At 38.0% G+C, this 19751-nt stretch overlaps 1 protein-coding gene across 2 annotated transcripts in view; it reads right to left on the bottom strand.

The window, feature by feature from the left end:
- RORB (RAR related orphan receptor B) overlaps nucleotides 1-19751 on the bottom strand; it is a 181837-nt gene that overhangs the window by 47502 nt on the left and 114584 nt on the right. The window contains exons 1-2 of one of the 2 annotated variants that reach the window (XM_029203887.1): nucleotides 15113-15199; nucleotides 2635-2720 (exon numbers count right to left, since the gene is read on the bottom strand). In XM_029203887.1, the coding sequence (XP_029059720.1) occupies nucleotides 2635-2720; nucleotides 15113-15152 (126 nt within the window). In that variant the 5' untranslated portion in view covers nucleotides 15153-15199. Of the gene's footprint in view, nucleotides 1-2634; nucleotides 2721-15112; nucleotides 15200-19751 lie in introns of those variants that run through there. The other variant, XM_029203888.1, reaches the window with a different exon arrangement.

Raw genomic sequence — 19751 nt, 5'->3', positions numbered from 1 at the left:
CACATCTAAGCCCCCAGAGGTTGAAATTATGTACTTCATATACTGTGAAAGCTGTCAGAAGGCATAACCTCAGCTCATCAGTCTTGATTGAAGATGACTTGGAATTTACATTTTACAAAAGAATTGTGTGGTTTTTACCTATGAATACTCTTAAGTGCCACTTAGCAAAGGAGTTGACAGAAGAGACTTTTTTGAAGTCACAGCTACAGCCCTAATTTAAGGCCAATTTGACATTAATTGTGAGACATTTCTTGCTTATCTGTTGCTCATTACTGCAAATGAGGTTTCTGGCATGAAAAAGAGATTTCGTTTTAAATTTTTATTGGATGAAAAGAAACCTGAATAAGTGCACAAGCGGAAATGATGTTATTTAAAATAGGTGGTTTATGTGGATCTGAAAACAGTATTATGAAAATTCAGAGGTTGATACTAAATGTGCTGACATTGATATCTTATTCTGAGCAGAATTTCTTGAGTTTGCTATTTGGAGAAAAATGTAGCATATTTACAAATGTGGGTTTTTCCATGAAATAAAAAAAAGTTGTGTGGTGTACAGTATCATTTTGACTAAAACCTCAGAATATGCTTCAAAATGACAGCATAAGTTCTTTGATCCTAGATTCCCTCTTTAAATAGAAAAGATGACAGGAGCCTAAATACTCGTTCTTGGCTATTGACCTGTTGGAATATATTTGTTCAGTAGTTAAATCTTTTTTGGAAATCACTGCTTAAAATGTCTAGTTCCTTAACATGACCATAGCCTCATATTTTGAAAGCAGACATTTTCTAAATACAGCTTTATACAATGAAACACAAAACATTTCCACTTTGACATTGAGCTACAAAACATTTTTTCATGGGTACTGTGTAAACTAGACCAGAGCTCTTAAAATTGCATAATAAACCAACACGGTGGAAGTGATTTCACTGGAGATGTGTCTGCTTCCAAAATTATTAGTATTTAGGGGAATTCCCTGATGGTCCAGTTGTTAAGACTCTGTGTTTCCACTGCAGGGGGCATGGGTTCAATCCCCGGTTGGGGGAATAAATCCTGCACGCCACGTGGCATGGCCAAAAAAATAAGTTAAGAAAAAGATAACAAAATTATTAGTGTTTATGAAGAAAACTGTTTGTCTATCTGCCCAGAGGAAGTAATAACTTATTCTAGAAGGGTAAAAAACCGCTGATTCGTAATTTTGCTTTAATGTGTCTTGTGATAAGTTGAAAAAATTGCATTAAGGTGAATAACATGCAATTCTTAAGTATAGGTCTGCAGAAGAACAGAATACAAGGCACATCTCATGATGTTCAAAGATGGATTACTGCTAATCACCTCTAAAGCCAGTCAGTATGTTGAGGGGTTAGGACATTTCATGTTACTCTGTCCCCTCTGCATCCCTCCCCTACTTTATTCTCATTTAGTCCTTTTTCTTTTCTTCCCTCCAGTTACAATTCCAGGAATCATAATTTTTGAGACTATTATGAAGACACTGCCAATTTTTCACATAGCATGACTATTTGAGTTACAGTACGTTTTGTTTCATTTATATCTGAATGTCTTATAAGATTAAAGTTGGTTGTTAGAATTTTTGATTGTGCCGCATCTCCTTCAGTTTACTGACCTTAAATTAATGATTCACTCTGCTTGCATCTTTGATCAAAAATATAATTGCTTTTGCCAATAACTTTGCCAGTCTTTCACTTTCCCCTCCTGGACTACGGCTGCATTTCATTTGTTCTGGTTACATACTGCCCTTTAAAATTGCAGAACTGTTTTCATTTCTCCCTTGATATTTAGTCTCTCACCCTTTCTTTCCTTCTAAGGATTAAATTTAAACATTTACTCTTAAGTTTCAAACTTCTCTTATTTCAGATTAAGTCTATGTTAACTGCTACTCCTCCAGCTTTGTGTTTTAAAAATCACCTTGCTCATAGGAATTAGTTTGTCTTTGGAAGAACTGGTTGGATTTGTTGTGGAGGAGAACACTAGACTGAGAATGAAAAACAGAGAAAGAAACACGCTTTTGGCCATGTTCTCTCACTAACTAGATTAGTGACATTGGCCATATGACATAACCTTGTTTAGCCCTCAGGACCTCATTGATGAAGTTGGGGCAGATGAGTTTTAACTGATTAGAGATTATCTGCTCCACTTTGAACATTCCATGCTTCCAGTTTTCTTTTATTTTTCTGGAACATGAGAATAAAGGATGGTCACATGCATATTGCAACTGCTATCTCGACGGCTTTCTCAAGCAGATAAATAAATACATGGCCATTAGCTTATAATCTTTATTTTAACCTTTCATATTGATATAAACGTGATGTGGACACAAAACTGTTAAAACAGCAAATCAGTATTTATATCTCTGTAAATGTGAATAACTGAAGCTTTTAAATGTTAATCCGTTTTGAAGCACCTGCTAATGAGTTAGACAATGACAAAAATGTAAAAGGCCAAAGAACAGAAAATCAGCCCACCCACCCACCAAGCAAGAATTCCTGAGTGTCGGCAGCAGGCACAAGAATCCTTCAGCAGGCCTTTCAAAAGGTGTCACCTCTTGCACTGTGAAGTACACAGATGCCTGAGGCAAACGCGGATGCTGTTGGCAGTACTGAGTTAAAGTCCCATACCTTGCAGCCTTCACACGTGATGACTCCGTAGTGGATCCCAGAGGATTTATCGCCACAAATTTTGCATGGTATCACTTCAATTTGTGCTGAAAGGGGAAAACAGACATTTTTGAGCTTACGGAGTTGTTTTCTTTTCGCCCTCCGATCTCCCTTCCCACCTCTCCCCGCCATGGCTCAGTGTTTGAAGACACTAGGATGGGGGTGGGGCTGTGAGATCACCCATTTCTATTTGAACGGCCCCCAGCTGCTTCTTCTAAGTAAAGGGCATCCATGTACCATTGTTTGTTTTGTTTTCCTCAAACTAAAAAATATAACCAGGGACCAGAAGCTTTCTAAACTTTTGCTTTCACTGTTTTCTCCTTTTTTTGAACTTGACCTTCATGTAGTGTGACTTAAAAAATCCCTTGAACCTGTGGCTTTGGTTTTCTTATTTTGCACTTCAAACATTAAGTCACTGAGAATGATCACATTGCCTTATTTCAATATTATTTTACATAAGTAAATAAGGGAAACTGGAAGGGGCGGAGGTGACTTTATACATTAAGTGGTTGGATGATTACTTGTGAAAATGCCAATGATGAATCAGTTCAATATTTATTAAGCATCTATATATCCACTAAAATAATAAAGGTTGTTGACACAAGATAAGATATACTAATGACACTAATAATTTAATCAATAAAACAAAATGAATACATGGCGATATCAGGGGAAAAAATAATAAAGCATATGGGTACTATTACTTCAATAGGAACTGAAATAATTTCATTGGAGATGAAGACATTCTGATTTTGAAGGTTGTGTAGGAAGTACAAGGCAAAAGGCATTTCTGCAAGCAGAATGGAATGAAGGAGGCCGCGAATGATTGTGGCTTGTGATCACTGAGACAAGCAACTTGGTTCTAATGGAAACTTGGGCCATATGGTTGGATAGAGGGAATGATGTCAGATTATCAAGCTCTTGGGAGTTAGGCAGAGGAATTTTCACCTGACATCACTGGCCATAAGGAATCAAAGAAGTGAATGAAGAAATGATGAAAATGATGGTTTGGGTACTTTAGAAAGGTGAGTTTGGCAGGTTAACCAGACACAAATGGAAGACTAACTAAAAGACTATTCCTAACCTGGGTGTTAGGAGCTGAAGGCGTGAATTACATCGGTGGCAGGATAAATGGACAGGAAGAAGCAAACAGAAAGACAGCTCAATGGAAGAAGTGAGAAGATAGAAGAAAGAAAGGATACAGAGGTGGAAATTGATGAAGAATCAAAGGTGACTTCTAGCTTCCTAGCCTTGGGTGTAAGATTAAATAGTAGGTTTGACATACATGGTTGGTTGGTAAGCTAATTCCTTTGTGGAATATGGCGAGGCACGGGATTTCCATTTTGCATGTGTGCAATTTGGTGTCACGTCTTGTAGACACCCGTGTATAGAATCTCTTGGAATGATGATTTTAAGCCATAAGCTTTGAGGTTATGGATGAATCCATGATATAAACTTTATTTAGAATGTAGTAATTCCTACGTCACTGATAGTATTCTCAGTGTTGTTAAAATTATACACAGTAGGAAGATCTGCTATTCCTTCTCCCAATTTAAAATAATTATGCAAAATATGCTTCAAAATGCTTTATACATCAATCTGCCACTTGGATGCTTTTCTACAGTTTCTCACGCTTGAATATACAAAACAAATAAATGCAAGACATAACCCTCTTTTTATTGTTTTCATTAAAAAAATAATACTTAGCTTTAGGGGAGCACATTAAATTTTGTTTAAATTAAATATTTTGCAGTAAGTTCAAATCATCTTTATAAGCAAAAAATTCAGTTATGCCCCTATTTTTCATATGAGAAAACTGAGGATACAGGTGGTTAATGACGCCTTTGAGGTGACTCGGGAAATGATGACGGGAAATTAGCTGATTTTCCTGAGATTTCATTCAGTAACCGTTTCTCTGCTTCTCACAAAGATAAAATACAAATACAATTTTGAATTCCTATATTATTCCAATAGCACCAGTTAAAGAGATAATGATAAAAATATCAGGAGAAGAGACAAATTCAACTAAAATACTTATTAGACTAAGTGTTTCTATTTGCTTCTGATTTTATATATGAACTAGGATTTGTCTTCAAAATTGTGGGATATGAAAAAAATGTGAGATTTGATGTCACTCTATTCTGTTCTGTCCCCCTGGATTCTAGTACCTAACCTGTTAATGATTGGGCCCATGACCAAGAAAAAAATCTCTGATCTTGTCTTCTGGTTTGTAAACCTTAGCTGACAAACTTCATAGAGGTGTGAGGATTAAATGAGATATTTTATGTGGAAGTACCCTGCAAAGAGTAAAGAGCTACAAAATGTCAATCTTCATCATCACCATCAAAAACATCACTATTTCTGATGTTTTTGGACAAAAAATATGACAAGACAAGCCACATTATTATTCCTTTATTAAAAAAATCTAATCATTAAAAAACCCAAACAAACGGCACTATAAGCTTTTTGTACCAGGTTTTGTCTTTTTTTTTTTTTTTTCCAGTGTAACCTTTCCAACTGTGGATTTTTTACAATGATTGCAAAATTGACTAAAAATCCCAGGTATCCATTGTACAGTTGTTAGGTTTATATGATATTAAGTCAGAGGTGCTCTTTGCATAAATTACTCCCCAGGGAGTAACTTACACATGGGGAGAATCTGCTTCAATAAGTTCTTAATTATAAAATGATCTAAGTCTAAAGGAAATGAAAATAGAGGTAATTTGCCCCCTGGGGTGTGAGAAGATGTTCTGGAAAGCCACAAAGGTTATCTTACACAACTTCGGAAATACAAATGGGATAAGAAATGATTCGATAGAGCATCTGCATATTTATACATATTTATAATTCTAGCTCAACATGTAATCCTGAAGAACCATAAACATTTTAACGGTATCTTTAAAGAGAAAGAAGTCACTTAAAAGTGTGTATGTGTAAGCCTGTTGTGTGGGAAGGGGTTATCAGTTTGGAAAATCTATGACCATTTTTACCTACTATGGCAGAATAGATCATCTGAGGTTTATTGTAGGTGAATATAAATTTAAATAATTTAAAGTACGAACCCTTTTCCTTTTCTCTCATTTAAAATAAACTGCTTCTGAGCTACAGATTCACAGTTCACACTATGTATTTTATAAAGCACATCTTCAAGGCAGGGTATTTCAGACACTAATTACGACAACACATCACATTATTGCTCCAACGTTTGCCATTTCTAAATGTCTTGCCATTACACCAGTCATTGTTTCCTGTGCGATTGTCTTTCGGTGACTGTAGATCTAGAGACAAGCTATTTATTGTGGTTTCAAACTGAACATCTAGGGAGGATTTGGTGGCTTGGACCTCACCAGCTGTGACAATGAAGGTGATAGAGGCTGAGGAGGGAGTTCAACTTCCATACTTTTGCTGGACTCATAGATTAATTCAACAATAGCCTCTGTGAGACGAATTTAAATGGGCTGCAGTGCCCTGAGAGATGGCTTGAGATGTGCTCAGTGAGCATTTACCCCTAAAGGTTTTCAATTTCTTATATCGTCCTTTCTCTTACATTTTTCTATTGGTAAGCCTTTGTGGAGACTGTAGTTAATTTTTATTTACCAATTAAATCTTTTTGTTTATAAAAGCAATCATATATTGTTTATTTGGAAATGATATTCTTATAGCATCAAAGAGTGTCAGGGAAGATTTAAAATAATTTGATGTTTTACTTCATATTAGAATAATTCATGAAGCACAACTAACTTAATATCCCCTGATTTGTCAGGCAGGTCCTATTCAACGATTGCAGAGTAGTAATCCAAATTTGTCTCCCTCTTTGAAGATGGCAGTTCTCACCCTGGAGTACTCCTGAAGGCCCTTCCTTGCTGAGGGGCCCTTAACACAGCATCACACAAAGCCACCATGCTTTTCATTCTCCCTGCTTCTCAAAATATACACATCTTTAGTTCTACTCCTTCAGAAGCCCCAGCTGTGACACCAGGTATCAAGGTTAAATAAACTAATCCGGGCTAATGCGTTAAATAGAAAATGAATCACTTTGATTCATCAAAATACCTTAACTGTTAAAAGCATCCGTAAGGAATGGTAGTAATAATGGACCTTTTACGTACTTTCTGGTTGGTGGAAACATTTTTTACTGTGTGAGCTCCTATGGCTCTCCTTTCTTGACATTCCAACTCTTATACCTCAACCCGGCCATTTTTATATTCTGGCCATTTTAAATCCATTGAGGACAGAGTCCAGGTAATACTTGTTTTAAAATATTTTCTATGGAGCCTGAAAGAGAATTCTTATAACTCCTTAAAGCAATAGTCCTAATTTTTTTCTCTTTCAGTAAAACCAAAAGATTTGACACTCCCTTTTATGAAAGAGGCTTTAAGTAATACTGATTTTCCATATTTGGGGTGAGGAGAAGAAATCAAAATCTCAAGACTGGAGTGGATATGTATTTTGAAAAAGGCCCCCTGGTGATCCTGATATGATAAAAGGCTCCCATTGAGAATTAAATGAATCAAATTATTAACAAGGAATTCTCTGTAGCACGTAAGCCACCTGCAAAGGAAATAAGATCCTGGGATAAGGCCAGAATCTGAAAATACTAAGGAGTGACCAGTAGTTCTCTCTATATTTCCTGGCTTTTGTTTGGGGGCTATACTTGCAGCATCTTTTGTTTTCTTAAGGGAAATATGAAGCATCTACCCATAACCAGGATAACTCCCATTCCTGGACACTGGGTTTGCCTGCCAGTTCCTCCTTCCCAGAATTTTAGTTATGCTAAAAGTGGGCAGTGCGGGAAGAACTCTTAATGTCTGAGTGAAGCACAATTTGCATATGTAAAAGTTTCCAATACAGATGACTATTTTGGTTAAAAATCTTTTTGCAGATGGTCTCAGTAGCCCAAGTTGTATCTCCTACATAGATTGTATCTCATGTATCATTTGTGGCAAATCTGAATTAAAATCCCTGTTTGTACTCTTTTCCTCTCTCATTGGCAGATTAAGTTATCTACCTCTATTAGGTACAAAACTTTATGATATCACATAGCAACAGCCCCAAAAGATGAAGCAGGTATTCCTGAAATCTGGTTCCACTGTAACTTTGATTTATCAGAAAATAGCTCCAAGATTGGGGTGGGATGAAAGTGTGGAAAAATGAGACCCTCAGGAAAAAAGTAAAAGTCTTTGAGCCTTTGCCCTTGTACCATGTTATGTGGTTAATTTGAAAAGATTCCAGATATTGGATCAGGTTTGTGTTCTCGTTTATCTCATCAGGGCACAGAGTATCTTAATCCCAGCATCCTGCTTAAATACCAAATATAGTGCATGAAATTCAGTGTAATCTAATTCCTACTGGAATGCCCTCACATCTATCAGTATTTGGGGTCACTCTTTCTTCTCAAGCTCTTCTCTGTAGTATTCAGGGTGGTGGTCTGTGTGAACTTTCCGTTCTATTCAGTTGATAGACAGCTTCTGAATGATCTAAAGATACCACTTATTTTTATATCACTATAATTCCCTACACTGTATATCATTGGAAACTACAGTAAGAAAAAAAAATTACTATCATAAGAGAATGGCAAAAAATGATTTTTTCCAAAGGCATAATTTGTAGGATTATCATGAAGGGAGTTGATTTATCTTTTGCATATTAGCATTTACCCCTAAAGAGTTGCTTGCTTACTCTGACTCCCCAGAAGAGTGAAACAACAGAGAATGAGACCAACAAAGACCAACAGAGAACAATGACAGAAATTAGTATTGTCATTAGTAGCATTACTGATAATAAGTTAAATATCCCCCTTGGAAGCAAAGCAAATCACTTTTGTAAGTCGTGGTGGTTTTAAACTCATAATTTTTGAATTAATTCCCATTAAGTACATCTTGTCCTGTCAAAGTGTTAATTATAATGAGATAATGTGTGTGTAGGACCTGACATCATTCAGGTTGAAAGCAGTTAATGTCTCCCATGACCGCTCACAGTGTGGTCTGTAGACCAGTTGCATCGGCAGGACCTGTGAGCATGTTAGAAATGCAGACTATCAAGACTTGCCCAAGCCAACTGCATCAGAATTTGCTTTGTAACAAGCTCCCAGGGCAGTATTCAAATTTGATAAGAAATGTTCTATGATGTCCAGGTAATTACAGTTTTAGCTACTATGAGAATTGATGGAATTTTAAATTTCGCTGGCATTACGGGAAATAAAAAACTTTACAGGATTCTGGAAAAGCAGATTCTGCTATTGTATTTTAGGCATTTCTCTTTTGTTCAAAAGGCAGTAAGACAATTGAAGGGTTAGTTATAAAAAAACTCTGGTCATTAATTGCCAAGGCAGAAGAAAGAGAAGCCAGGGTATTCCCAGAAACATCTTGCGTTACTGTAATGAACATCCAGTGTACCGGTTTCCTTTGCAGATTTAATGGTTGTCAGCTGTGCCTACATCTTCTTCATGTTACAACACTGCATGGCAGTGTGTCCCCCCTCTTCTGTGGACTCCCTCTTGGGGTTCTGGATGCTAGCTCACTCTCTGGATCCTCAGTGTGAAAAAGCCTCTCTTGAGAAGATTAAAAAACAGTTTTTCTGTTTTAGAAATGGAATTGCACCAAGTTTTTTTCTTTTGTTAAATCTAAGAAGGTCAAACAGTGTTTGAAACAGAAGTGAACTCATTTCAGCTAGCCATGGTAATTCTGGAAATGAAACATTTGGAATGCTGCCCCATCTCACGGAAGCCGATTAGTTAACATAGAGTTCAATAGTCATGATGGATACTCATCACATTCCTCTCCTCTATCATAGTGCTGTCTTGAGATCTGCTACTCAAAGTGTGGTCCCTGACCAGCAGCACTGACATGGCTTGGGTGCTTGATAGAAATGTGGGCACTTAGGTCCTACCCGAGACCAACATAATCAGAACCTGCACTGTAAGAGAACCTCTGTGATGCAGAGTAAAATTTGAGAAGTTCTGGAAGAGAGAAAGGGAAGACCTTCTACAATTTAACTCTCAGGGTATCTGCCCTCAAGCTCCAACTCTCTGTGAAGACAACTTTGTATAAGAAAAAAAGACATGCATCCTCTTTGATAGCTAATTCTTCCAGTTATAAAAAGAAGAAAACAGCAGTCTTGTGCTGCAGTGAAAAAACTTGTCTCTCTTTAGTTCCTTAATTTGTTTCTGAACCCCTTTCTCTAGTCTCCATTTAGCTGAAAACTTCAATAGGAAATTCAAGTTTATGCAGCACCACCTTCACCGAAGGAGGGCAGGGATGGAGAAACTCCACACACCAGGTCACACAGATGATCCAGAGTGACCAGGCAGAGTTAATTCTCTGGAGAAAAAATCAAAAAAGCAAAAAAGCCTCTTTTTAGAAGATGAAAGAATACAGCTTTTCTATGTTAAAAATCTAATTGCATTAAGAGAATGAAGAGACAAGTCACAGACTGAGAGAAAATATTGTAAAACACATATCTGATAAAGCACTTCTATGCAAAATATTCAAAGAGCTCTTAGACTTCAAAAACTGGGCAAAAGATCAAAACTGACACCTCACCAGAGAAGATATACGGACAGAAAATAAGTATATGAAAAGATGCTCAATGTCATATTATATTAGGGAATTTACAAATTAAAACAACACACTTGTTAGAATGACTGAAATCTAAAAAAAACTGACAATACCAAATGCTGGCGAGGATGCAGAACAAAGGGAATTCGTTGCTGGTGGGAATGCAAAATAGTACAGCCCCTTTGGAAGACAGTTTAGCAGTTTCTTACACAGCCACATGGTGTTACCATATGACTCGGCAATTGTGCTGCTACGTATTTACCAAGTGAGCTGAAAACTTATGTCTACACAAAAACCTGCAAATGGATGTTTATGGCAAGTTTATTCATAATCACCCCAAACTGGAAACAAACAAGACATCCTTCAATAAGTGAGTGGCTAAACCAACTATGGCACATCCAGACAATGGGATATTATTCAGTGCTGAAAAGAAATGGGCTATCAAGCCATGACAAGATATGGAGGAACCTTATATATATGTTGCTAAGTGAAAGAAGACAGTCTGAACAGTCTACACACGGTATGATTCCAACTATAGCGCAGTCTGGAAACGGCAAAACTCTGGAGTCAGTAAAAAAAAAAACAAAACAGTGGTTGTCCCAGGTTTGGGGGATAAATAGGTGAAACACAGAGAATTGTTAGGGTAGTGAAACTGTGCTGTATGATGCTGTAATGATGGATACATGTCTATGCATTTGTCGAAACTCATAGAAATCCACAGAGCAGTACCACACAAAGAGTGAACCTTAATGTAAACTATGGACTATAGTAAATAATAATGTGTCAGTATCGGTTCACTAATTAATTGGTTCATTAATATATCACACTAATGCAAGCTATTAATAATAGAGGAAATTGTATGTGAGAGGGTGGGTGGATATATGGAACTCTGCTCAATTATTCTGTAAATCTAACACTGTACTAAAAATTCTATTAACTATTAGAAATAATTGAATTACTCAAAGTGCTTCTTTTGATGGAGGTAGTGAAAATCCTCTGAGACAGCCCCAGCAAAGGCAATTGAGCAAGCATTTGTTTCTTTTAGGCCACAGATATATGCAAAACCAAGTTTCTGTCTCCAAAGTGAATACAATGATTGTACAACCCCACACAGGTATACATAACGTCGACACAGGGCAGACTGAGATGAATGCTAAACTAAACCTGGAAGAAGTACATTGATTTCAACTAGGGAAAGCTGGCAAGATTTGATGGATGAGGTGGCTTTTGAGCTGGGTCTTAGAAAGTAAACAGGGTAGTTAATGGGGTTAAATGAAAAATAGTAGCAGAATTCTTTTACAGTTATCAAACAATCATGCTTTTATCTGTAGTCACATATGTCATATTGAACCATATGAATTTGCCACTCTTTTGTGCAAGGAGATAGTCAACGTTGGTGATTCAACCCAGTTTCACTGTTCACTGTGCTCTAAGAAGTGGTTCCTATATTACATTCTTTTCAAGAATACTTGAAAAGGCCAATTAACAGGGACATGGTTGAGAAATATAAAAATAAAGCCACTAAATTATATATTTGAAGGTAAACAATTCAAAGGTTGAAACAGGAAAACTAATTAACACCCCCCCATCCCCCATACACACCAAGAAAACCCTAAGCAACTGAAGTGTGGGGTGGAAAGGACACAGTACTATTTCTCACTCTTTCCATTGATAGATGTGGTAGAGACCATTCCTGAAGTTCTCAGAAGTTTTTCAGAGAACTTGAAAATAAGAAAAAAAAAAAAGTCTCTTCCTGCTTAGTGGTAAAGAAAGACCAAATCTCTTGAAGTGTGTTAAAAAAGAGACAAACCAAGACTACAGGGGCAAAGGTGAGGACATAGTCTAAAATACAGTGATCAGAATCCAATTTCAATGCCTTCGTTCTTGAAAAGAGAAACCTTGTGAAAAAAATGTGGCATCTCATCTTTGCATGAGATACTTGGTGGATTCTTGTCCCACATGAGGACAACGTCCATATAAGATCAGAATGTTGGCACCATATTAACATTTTTCTTCCTAATGTAATAAGAGCTTGATTTAACTGGCTCATAATGTCCTACAGTCTGCTTGGATGGTCAAAAACTGAACAGTATTATAGTTTATCCCTCTTACATATTTACAAACACTAGTGTTTTTTTTTTTTAAAAAAAACATGCCCTTAGCCATGGATGCAGCAAATAACTACATAAACAAACTTTAGAACATAGGTGAGATATTTACACCAGTTTTGTGTGTGTCAGAGAGAGAGAGAGAGAGAGAGAGAGAGAGAGAGAATGAAATGGAAAGAGAACAGTCACTACCATTAGCCCCAAAGACTTTCTTTGCCATCAGAGGGTTGACGGAGGGAAAAATTCATTTGAATGGGCACTCCAACATGACATGAGGGATCTTTCACTTATGGGAGAACACCTGGATACCAGGATCATTCTATAAGAACTCAGATTTTAGGAACTCATTTTTTGGGTTAACTGCAAGAGATTTGATTTTGTTTTTAACATAGACAATGCTACAATAGAAAAATATATTGTAAGTTTCTGCATTGAGAATTACAGTTCTATATCATTTATGTTCTAGCAAACTTGCAACTCAGTCTCCATTGTTTCTGAATTGAATTTTGAAAAGAAATTATAGCATTGAAAAAACAATCGTAATTTTTATTTCATCTCTAGAGACAAGAACAAGTTCAGAGGTTGGAGAGAGACACGTTTGGGTTTAGTTCATCCTTACATAGACAGCCTTTTTCAAAAAAGGAGACACTTAGAATTTAAACGAATGTATTCTCACCTGTATGCAGCACCAGAAATTATTTTAGGGGTAAAATAACTTGGGATGTCACTCCAGTAAGCCCCTTCTTATAACTTCACCCTATTCCAAACATCACACAGGCCCTATATCAAGGTAGGCAAAGGCTTAGCCACTCAACAAATATAGAATTATGAGTGCCTAGCTCCCTTGAAGACTAAAGTGCCTTTCTGCTGATACTGCACACTTTCCCTAAAGAGATTACCAGCATAATCCTAAATATTATAGGACCCAAGCTATCTTATTTTTGAGCTCATCAGATCCATCATGCTGCACGTAATCCCTAACAGCTTTATTCAGTGTTTACGTAAGCTGGTGAGGGAGTTCTGTGAACAACGATGACCAGGTACTAAGAACAGATACCCTGATTTTCAAATTTCATTTTCACAAGTTTCATTTGAACTGTTTTTCTACAAGCAGCAAATTCATAATCATTGCTTGATAGTTTATAACAACACTTGCATGGAGATGTTTATGGCTGCTCCATTCGTTAGCTGTGTTTCTTATACATGAATTTCTACCAAAGGCATTTTGATGCTACCAGGTGGTCTAAATTGGTAGGAAAAAGTGGAGCTTTTCTGAGTATTTTCTTTAGAGGCTTGAATTACTTCAAAGCAGCAGAAATATTTATTTTGGGGGAACTAATAGAGGAAAAAGACTGGTGAAAACCAGTTGCTAAGCACAACACTAAAATTTCTACCGTAGTAACTTGAAAAAAAGCTGCAGCTTTAATCTGGAATATTCCTTTTAATTCCACTAAAATTTAAGAGGAAAGTAAAATATCTGGTTGTCTTTAAAATGTAAAGGCACATTTGTTCATACAGTTCATTTAAAAAATGAGGTGTGTGTGTGTATGCGCACACACACGTATAAGCTCCTAAAATTAAAGTGTTCTATGTAACTTTACAATAGAAGACAAATTCATGTTTGTTTGTTTTTTTTTAACACCAAATCAAGGGAGAAAGGAACATTTAAGTTTACCTGTCAGCCTGTGCTAATTGTAATTCAGACCCAAAGAGGATTAAGTACATAGACATTAATACGTCCAGTGTTATTAATTTCTAAACAACAATACAACAATATCCTGAGTAAATCTGTCAATAGGAAGGATAAATCGTTGTTTAAAGATTCCATTGATGTCAGAACTGCAATCTGCTGGTAATGGCTTATTTCATGAATAAAGTCTTTAAATATATATATTCTGGAATCAGTGAATAATTGCCTTGAAACAATAGCTACTCTTTTCTAAAAATACAGGCACTAGGAAGCTCTAGCATTGTGGAAAAATGTACTTCTGAGTTAATATAATATTTTAGGAGTTTTAATTTGCTTAGTAACTTTTTTTGAACAATTTTTAGGCTTATATGATTTGAAACGAACAATTACATCAATTTACATGTTAATATTTCCAACTGTTGTTCTAGTACTAACAAAAAAAATGGCAACAAATCATGTACCATCTTGACCTGAAATATTTTTAAAGTGAATGCTCAAAAATCTCTCTATGCTATGAGATAATGTGTGTTTAGGGAACTATGTACTACTTTACTGACAAAAAATTTAGAAGAATAACTCAAACATAATTCACCTGTTAATAATCATTCAACCAAATAGAATTTTTTTTGAAAAACAGATTTCTTACATATGAGAAAGTACCTGCCATAATATATTGATAAACCAATTTAAAAAAAAAATTAAAATATTAGAAAAGTAAAATGATCTTAACAATAGTAATGACAATGGCTAAAATCAAAGCGACAAAATTGTGACATGGATGTTCACACTGTTAACCTCATGTTAGTGTAATGGGCAGATGACCACATGAATTCAGTCTCAAAACTTATGTGTTTGGTAATTTGCTCTAGGATATAATAATATTTATATATAAATATGTTCTCCAGTGTAAAATAAAGCCTGAGTGACTTATTTATTACATACATGCTCAAGTCAGAAAATATTTTATTGTTCCCGCACTTAGCCATCACTTTATTTTGCCGAGAGCTTATAAACGCTTACTGTCTTGCCTGAAGGATAGTTCGTACAGCTAAGTGTCAGAAGAAAGAAGAAAATGCAAAACTCACCAGTGGCCTCAGCTTTGGTTTTGAGCTCATCCTCACACATTTTCACGTAGCAATTAAAAGTCTAATCGAAAAATATTGCACTTTTCATTAGAGGTCTAACGCGACTGTCCCTATGTTACCCTACAATGAGAATCCCAACAGACTGCATTAATGAGATTAAATGAAAGAGGAGTTAAAGCCATCACCTGTTCCGTTTCATTAAGTGAGGGTGAAGGACTGCCCAGGCGAGGAAGGCAGGAGGGAGAACACTGGTTTTTCTTTTCTTTCTTTTTTTTTTTTTTTGCGGTACGCGGGCCTCTCACTGTTGTGGCCTCTCGCGTTGCGGAGCACAGGCTCCAGACGCGCAGGCTCAGCGGCCATGGCTCACGGGTCCAGCTGCTCCGCGGCATGTGGGATCTTCCCGGACCAGGGCACGAACCCGTGTCCCCTGCATCGGCAGGCGGACTCTCAACCACTGCGCCACCAGGGAAGCCCTGGTTTTTCTTTTTGATACAAAGGAATGCAGCACTTGCTAGATCACAATCAGCAGTTTTAAAACGTCATTTTCTCCCACCAGAAGTGTATAGATACCTACAATTTCTGCACTTCACTTCTCCTTTGTTTTCATCCCTTTGGAAACAGATCCAATAGGCATATGCCACGTAGCTGAAGTTATTTCTGATTATCAAAGTATAACATAAATTTCCGTCATATTAACTTGCTCCAATTGTTTTGGACCCTCCAGTTGTTTGGGAGGAAGGATGGCATAAAGGTATTCCATATTTCTGTTTTCCCAGATATCGCATTGTAGTTGTCTATGCCCATGAGTATTTTACAGGCAGAGAAAATATACACCCCTTACAGCAGAGGTGGCAACAAAGCCTGGGAACCAGTTTGGGGACTTCATTCTCCCAGCATGCCTCAGTACTCCCACTTGTAAAATAAGAACGATAAAGACACAGACAGAATTTCTTTATACTTTTTATTTTTTATTTTTTTAACTTTTCTTTTTGGCTGCGCATGGGCTTTCTCTAGTTGTGGCGAGCGGGCTCTAGGTGCACAGGCTTCAGTAGCTGCAGCATGCAGGCTCAGTAGTTGCGGCACGCAGGACCTAGAGTCCGTGGGCTTCCATAGTTGTGGTGCATGGGCTCAGTAGTTGTGGCTTGCGGGCTCTAGAGCACAGGCTCAGTAGTTGTAGCGCACGGGCTTAGTTGCTCCGCGGCATGTGGGATCTTCCCGGACCAGGGATCGAACCCGTGTTCCCTGCATTGGCAGGAGGATTCTTAATGACTGCGCCACCAGGGAAGTCCCCAGACAGAATTTCTGATCTTCAAGCCTTGTCACAAGGAAGGATAAATATATGAGTTTGTAAAAATTGCTTTGACTTCCACAGAAAAGTGCATGATCTTTACTTGAGAGCAATATGCTCACATGAGTGTCAGCTTTATGTAACTTCCACTTAGAGTTAGTAAATTGTTTCAGTGATGAATCTCAAACCTTTCTTCACCCCTCACCTCCCCCTACCACTTTCGACAGCTCTCATTTTTTTTCCCTAATCACTTGTCACAAATGGTTTCTTGATCTCCTTCCCTTCTGTTCCTCTTTTCATTTAAGTATCTTGGCTTTTTCCTGGCCCATACTGTATGGGAAGAAAGGCAAGGGGTGGAGAGGTGCTTAGAGGAGGCTGGGTAAACCCCTTAAATATTATTGTCAGTATAGTAGAGCTGAGCCCAGTGGTTCTCAGCTCTGGATGCCCACTGGAATGATCTGGAGAATTAAAAAATATTGAGGCCTAGAGATTTCTCTCTTACTTCCCGTTGATTTGTTTAGAGCAGGGCCAAGGCATGTGGAGTTTTTAAACGTTGCCAACATGATTCCAATGGGCAGCTGGGACTGAAGACCCCTGAAATGTTTCTCAGAATCACCAGAGCCATAGATTCCTGACCCCCACCAACTACTGAGTCAGAATCTTCTGAGGAGAGCTTGAAGTGAGAAGCTAGAGTAATAAGCACTCAGGTATTTGCTATAATTAGATAAATTTGGGAAAAACTCAAGGACAGAAGCTTGGAGTTTGAATTAGATTTGAATTAGAACACCTGGTTTGGGATTCTTGGGTAAGTTACTAAACTTTCTCTGTGCCTCAGGTTACATATCTCTAACATAAGATCATAACGTCTGCCCACTTGAGTTGTATAAGGAGGAAATGTGAAATCCCTTAGCACCGTGTCTGGTACATATTGGAAATTCAGCAAATATACTTGAAAATGAATCTTCTTGTCTTTGCTTATCTCCGAGACATGCATTTTGGCTGTTGACTCTGGTTATTATTTGTTCATTTAGCCAATACACATTAATTAATTAATAATTAATATTATTTGTACTAGACACTGGGAAACAAATAAGATGGAGTTCGCACTCCAGTGTGTATTTAAAACCTATGAATTTAGCGTCTTCCCTGGCGGTCCAGTGGTTAAGACTCCGCGCTCCCAGTGGAGCAGGCACGGGTTTGATCCCCGGTGGGAAACTAAGATCCCACATGCCACACGGTGTGGCCAAAAAAAAAAAAAGAGAAAGGAAAGAACAACAACAAAAAACAACCTTGGATTTAATCCTATTTAAATTCTTCCATTATAATTGTCATTTTCTATATAATAGCAGGAATAATACTTTTAGAAGACCTGTTGGTAATGAGGATAGGTAAGAAAGCTATTTAAAACCATTTTTTTTAAAGTCAGAAAGTAAACAGACTTGGGGGATACCAAATGTTTCATGTGTTACCATTTGAATGGGGAGGCTGAATTGTTCTCTGTGAACTACTTAAAGGTTAGTAAACGCTACCTTGCGTGGAACGAAATTTACAGGCACAATTCGTATGATGCTGGAAGCCACATCCTGGGTTAGAAACTTATACCTCCTCATGCCTCCTGAGCCTTGAAAAAAAATCCAGCTCCTGCTCTGGCGAGCCAGGAAATTGGTACCAAAGAACGCTGAAACAGACTCAATGGCACCTTGATGCACAGAGCATGCCCGTGCCCCACAAACAAAGGGCAGGATTGGAGACAGAAGCATGTGCACGAGGGGGGAATCCAGCCTGAATATGGGGTGTATGGTCAGGAAGGAAAGGAAGAAATGGTTGGAATTTACCTAGAGTTATAGTGTTATCACAACGCTCTCCTTATCAAAAACTTTCCAGCCCTCCAGGGTCCACAAGACAAACCCATTCTCCTCTTTGGTCTGGCTTTTTGCAGCCTGGGTCAGCCCTGTCTTCAGGTACTTACCCTATGATCCAGGGCCAAATCCATCCATCTACCTTGAAAGTCGGCCCCAAATTCCTCACTTCTCTGCCTTTTCCATGATGCTCCTCTCTCCTCCTCGACCCTGCTGAGGGCCTCTCTCTACTGTGCTCCAACTACCCACATCTGACCTATTCTTGAAGACTCAGCTCAATGCCCATCACCTCTGCAAAGCATCCCCTGCCCACTCCAATCATGGTGATTACCCTAGGCTCCTGTGTCTCTGCCGCTCATTTGGTCCTGGTGTTCTTCATTAATCCTGTTTATATGTTCACCTTTCACCTTGACTGTAAGCTCCTTAGGGATAAAACCCTCTCTTTGTGTTTCTCTCAACGTCTCGTAGAGATTCAATAAAATGTATGGAGTCGGTTAGTGGGTGAGTGTATTGCTGCTGACTGACTGTGGCACTGGGGGACCAGATATAATTCTCACCGCCTACTCCCACCATTGCCTTTAACTCATGTTTCACTTTGATAGCTCATCTTTGGGGCATGTTGACTTATTTGCTTGCTGCTACTTAGCAGAGATGAAAGCAGGTTAAGAAAAAAATCTCTTACCTCTTTTTGCCCTTTATTTAATCATAATTGGTTCTTAGTGTAGGAACAAGGAGGTTGGACCAAAAAACTTCTCTTGATTTCCTGTTCTCCTCTAATCTGCTACCTTTCCCTTCATCCCCTATGTCAGGCATTTAATTACCACTTTGGAGTTTTCTCCCATTGGTTTAGGTCCCTTCTTTGTCCTGTTTGGATTTCTTTTTCTCTGGTTAGGAGTATTATCACTGGAGGCAAGAGGGTGTTGATCTCTCCCCCTGGATGGCTCTCCCTTCACCCCACTCCACTGTAGGCAGCAACTATTATACACTTGTCATACCAATGTGGTACTTAGACTGTCCCTGGTATGAAAAGACATTAAGCTAGTGGGACAGAAAAGTACTTTAAAAAAAAATCCCCTAAGATTCAGGGGAAAAATGAGAGATGAAGCTTCTTAAACAAAAGATGTGTCATAAAAGAGAGAGAGCTTGATTTTATAAAAAACTGTCCCTCTTTAGCACTGGCGTTCTCAAATTAGTTCCCCAGAACATCAGGATTAGCAGCATCACCTGGGAACTTGTTAGAAATGCAAATTCTCAGACCCCACCCAAGACGTATTGACTCAGAACCTCTGATGTGGGTGTGTGGGAGGGGGTCCAGCCATCTGTGTCCTCACGGCCCTACAGGTGGCTCTGATCACACTCGTGTTTCAGAGCCACTGGTTTACAGCGTGGGTTTTCCAATCAGGAGGAGCTAGAGTTAACTGGCAGCTCTGTCACACACTGGTGGTGTGCTCTGGACAGGTTATTTAATATTCTGATGCCTCAGTTTCATCAT

This window comes from Monodon monoceros, unplaced genomic scaffold (assembly GCF_005190385.1).
Source record: "Monodon monoceros isolate NGI ecotype Baffin Bay Population unplaced genomic scaffold, NGI_Narwhal_1 Super_Scaffold_5, whole genome shotgun sequence".
In the NCBI taxonomy this organism is placed as follows: domain Eukaryota; kingdom Metazoa; phylum Chordata; class Mammalia; order Artiodactyla; family Monodontidae; genus Monodon; species Monodon monoceros.
The sequence above is the reverse complement of the archived record's forward strand: the minus strand, read 5'-3'. Positions and strand labels throughout refer to the sequence as shown.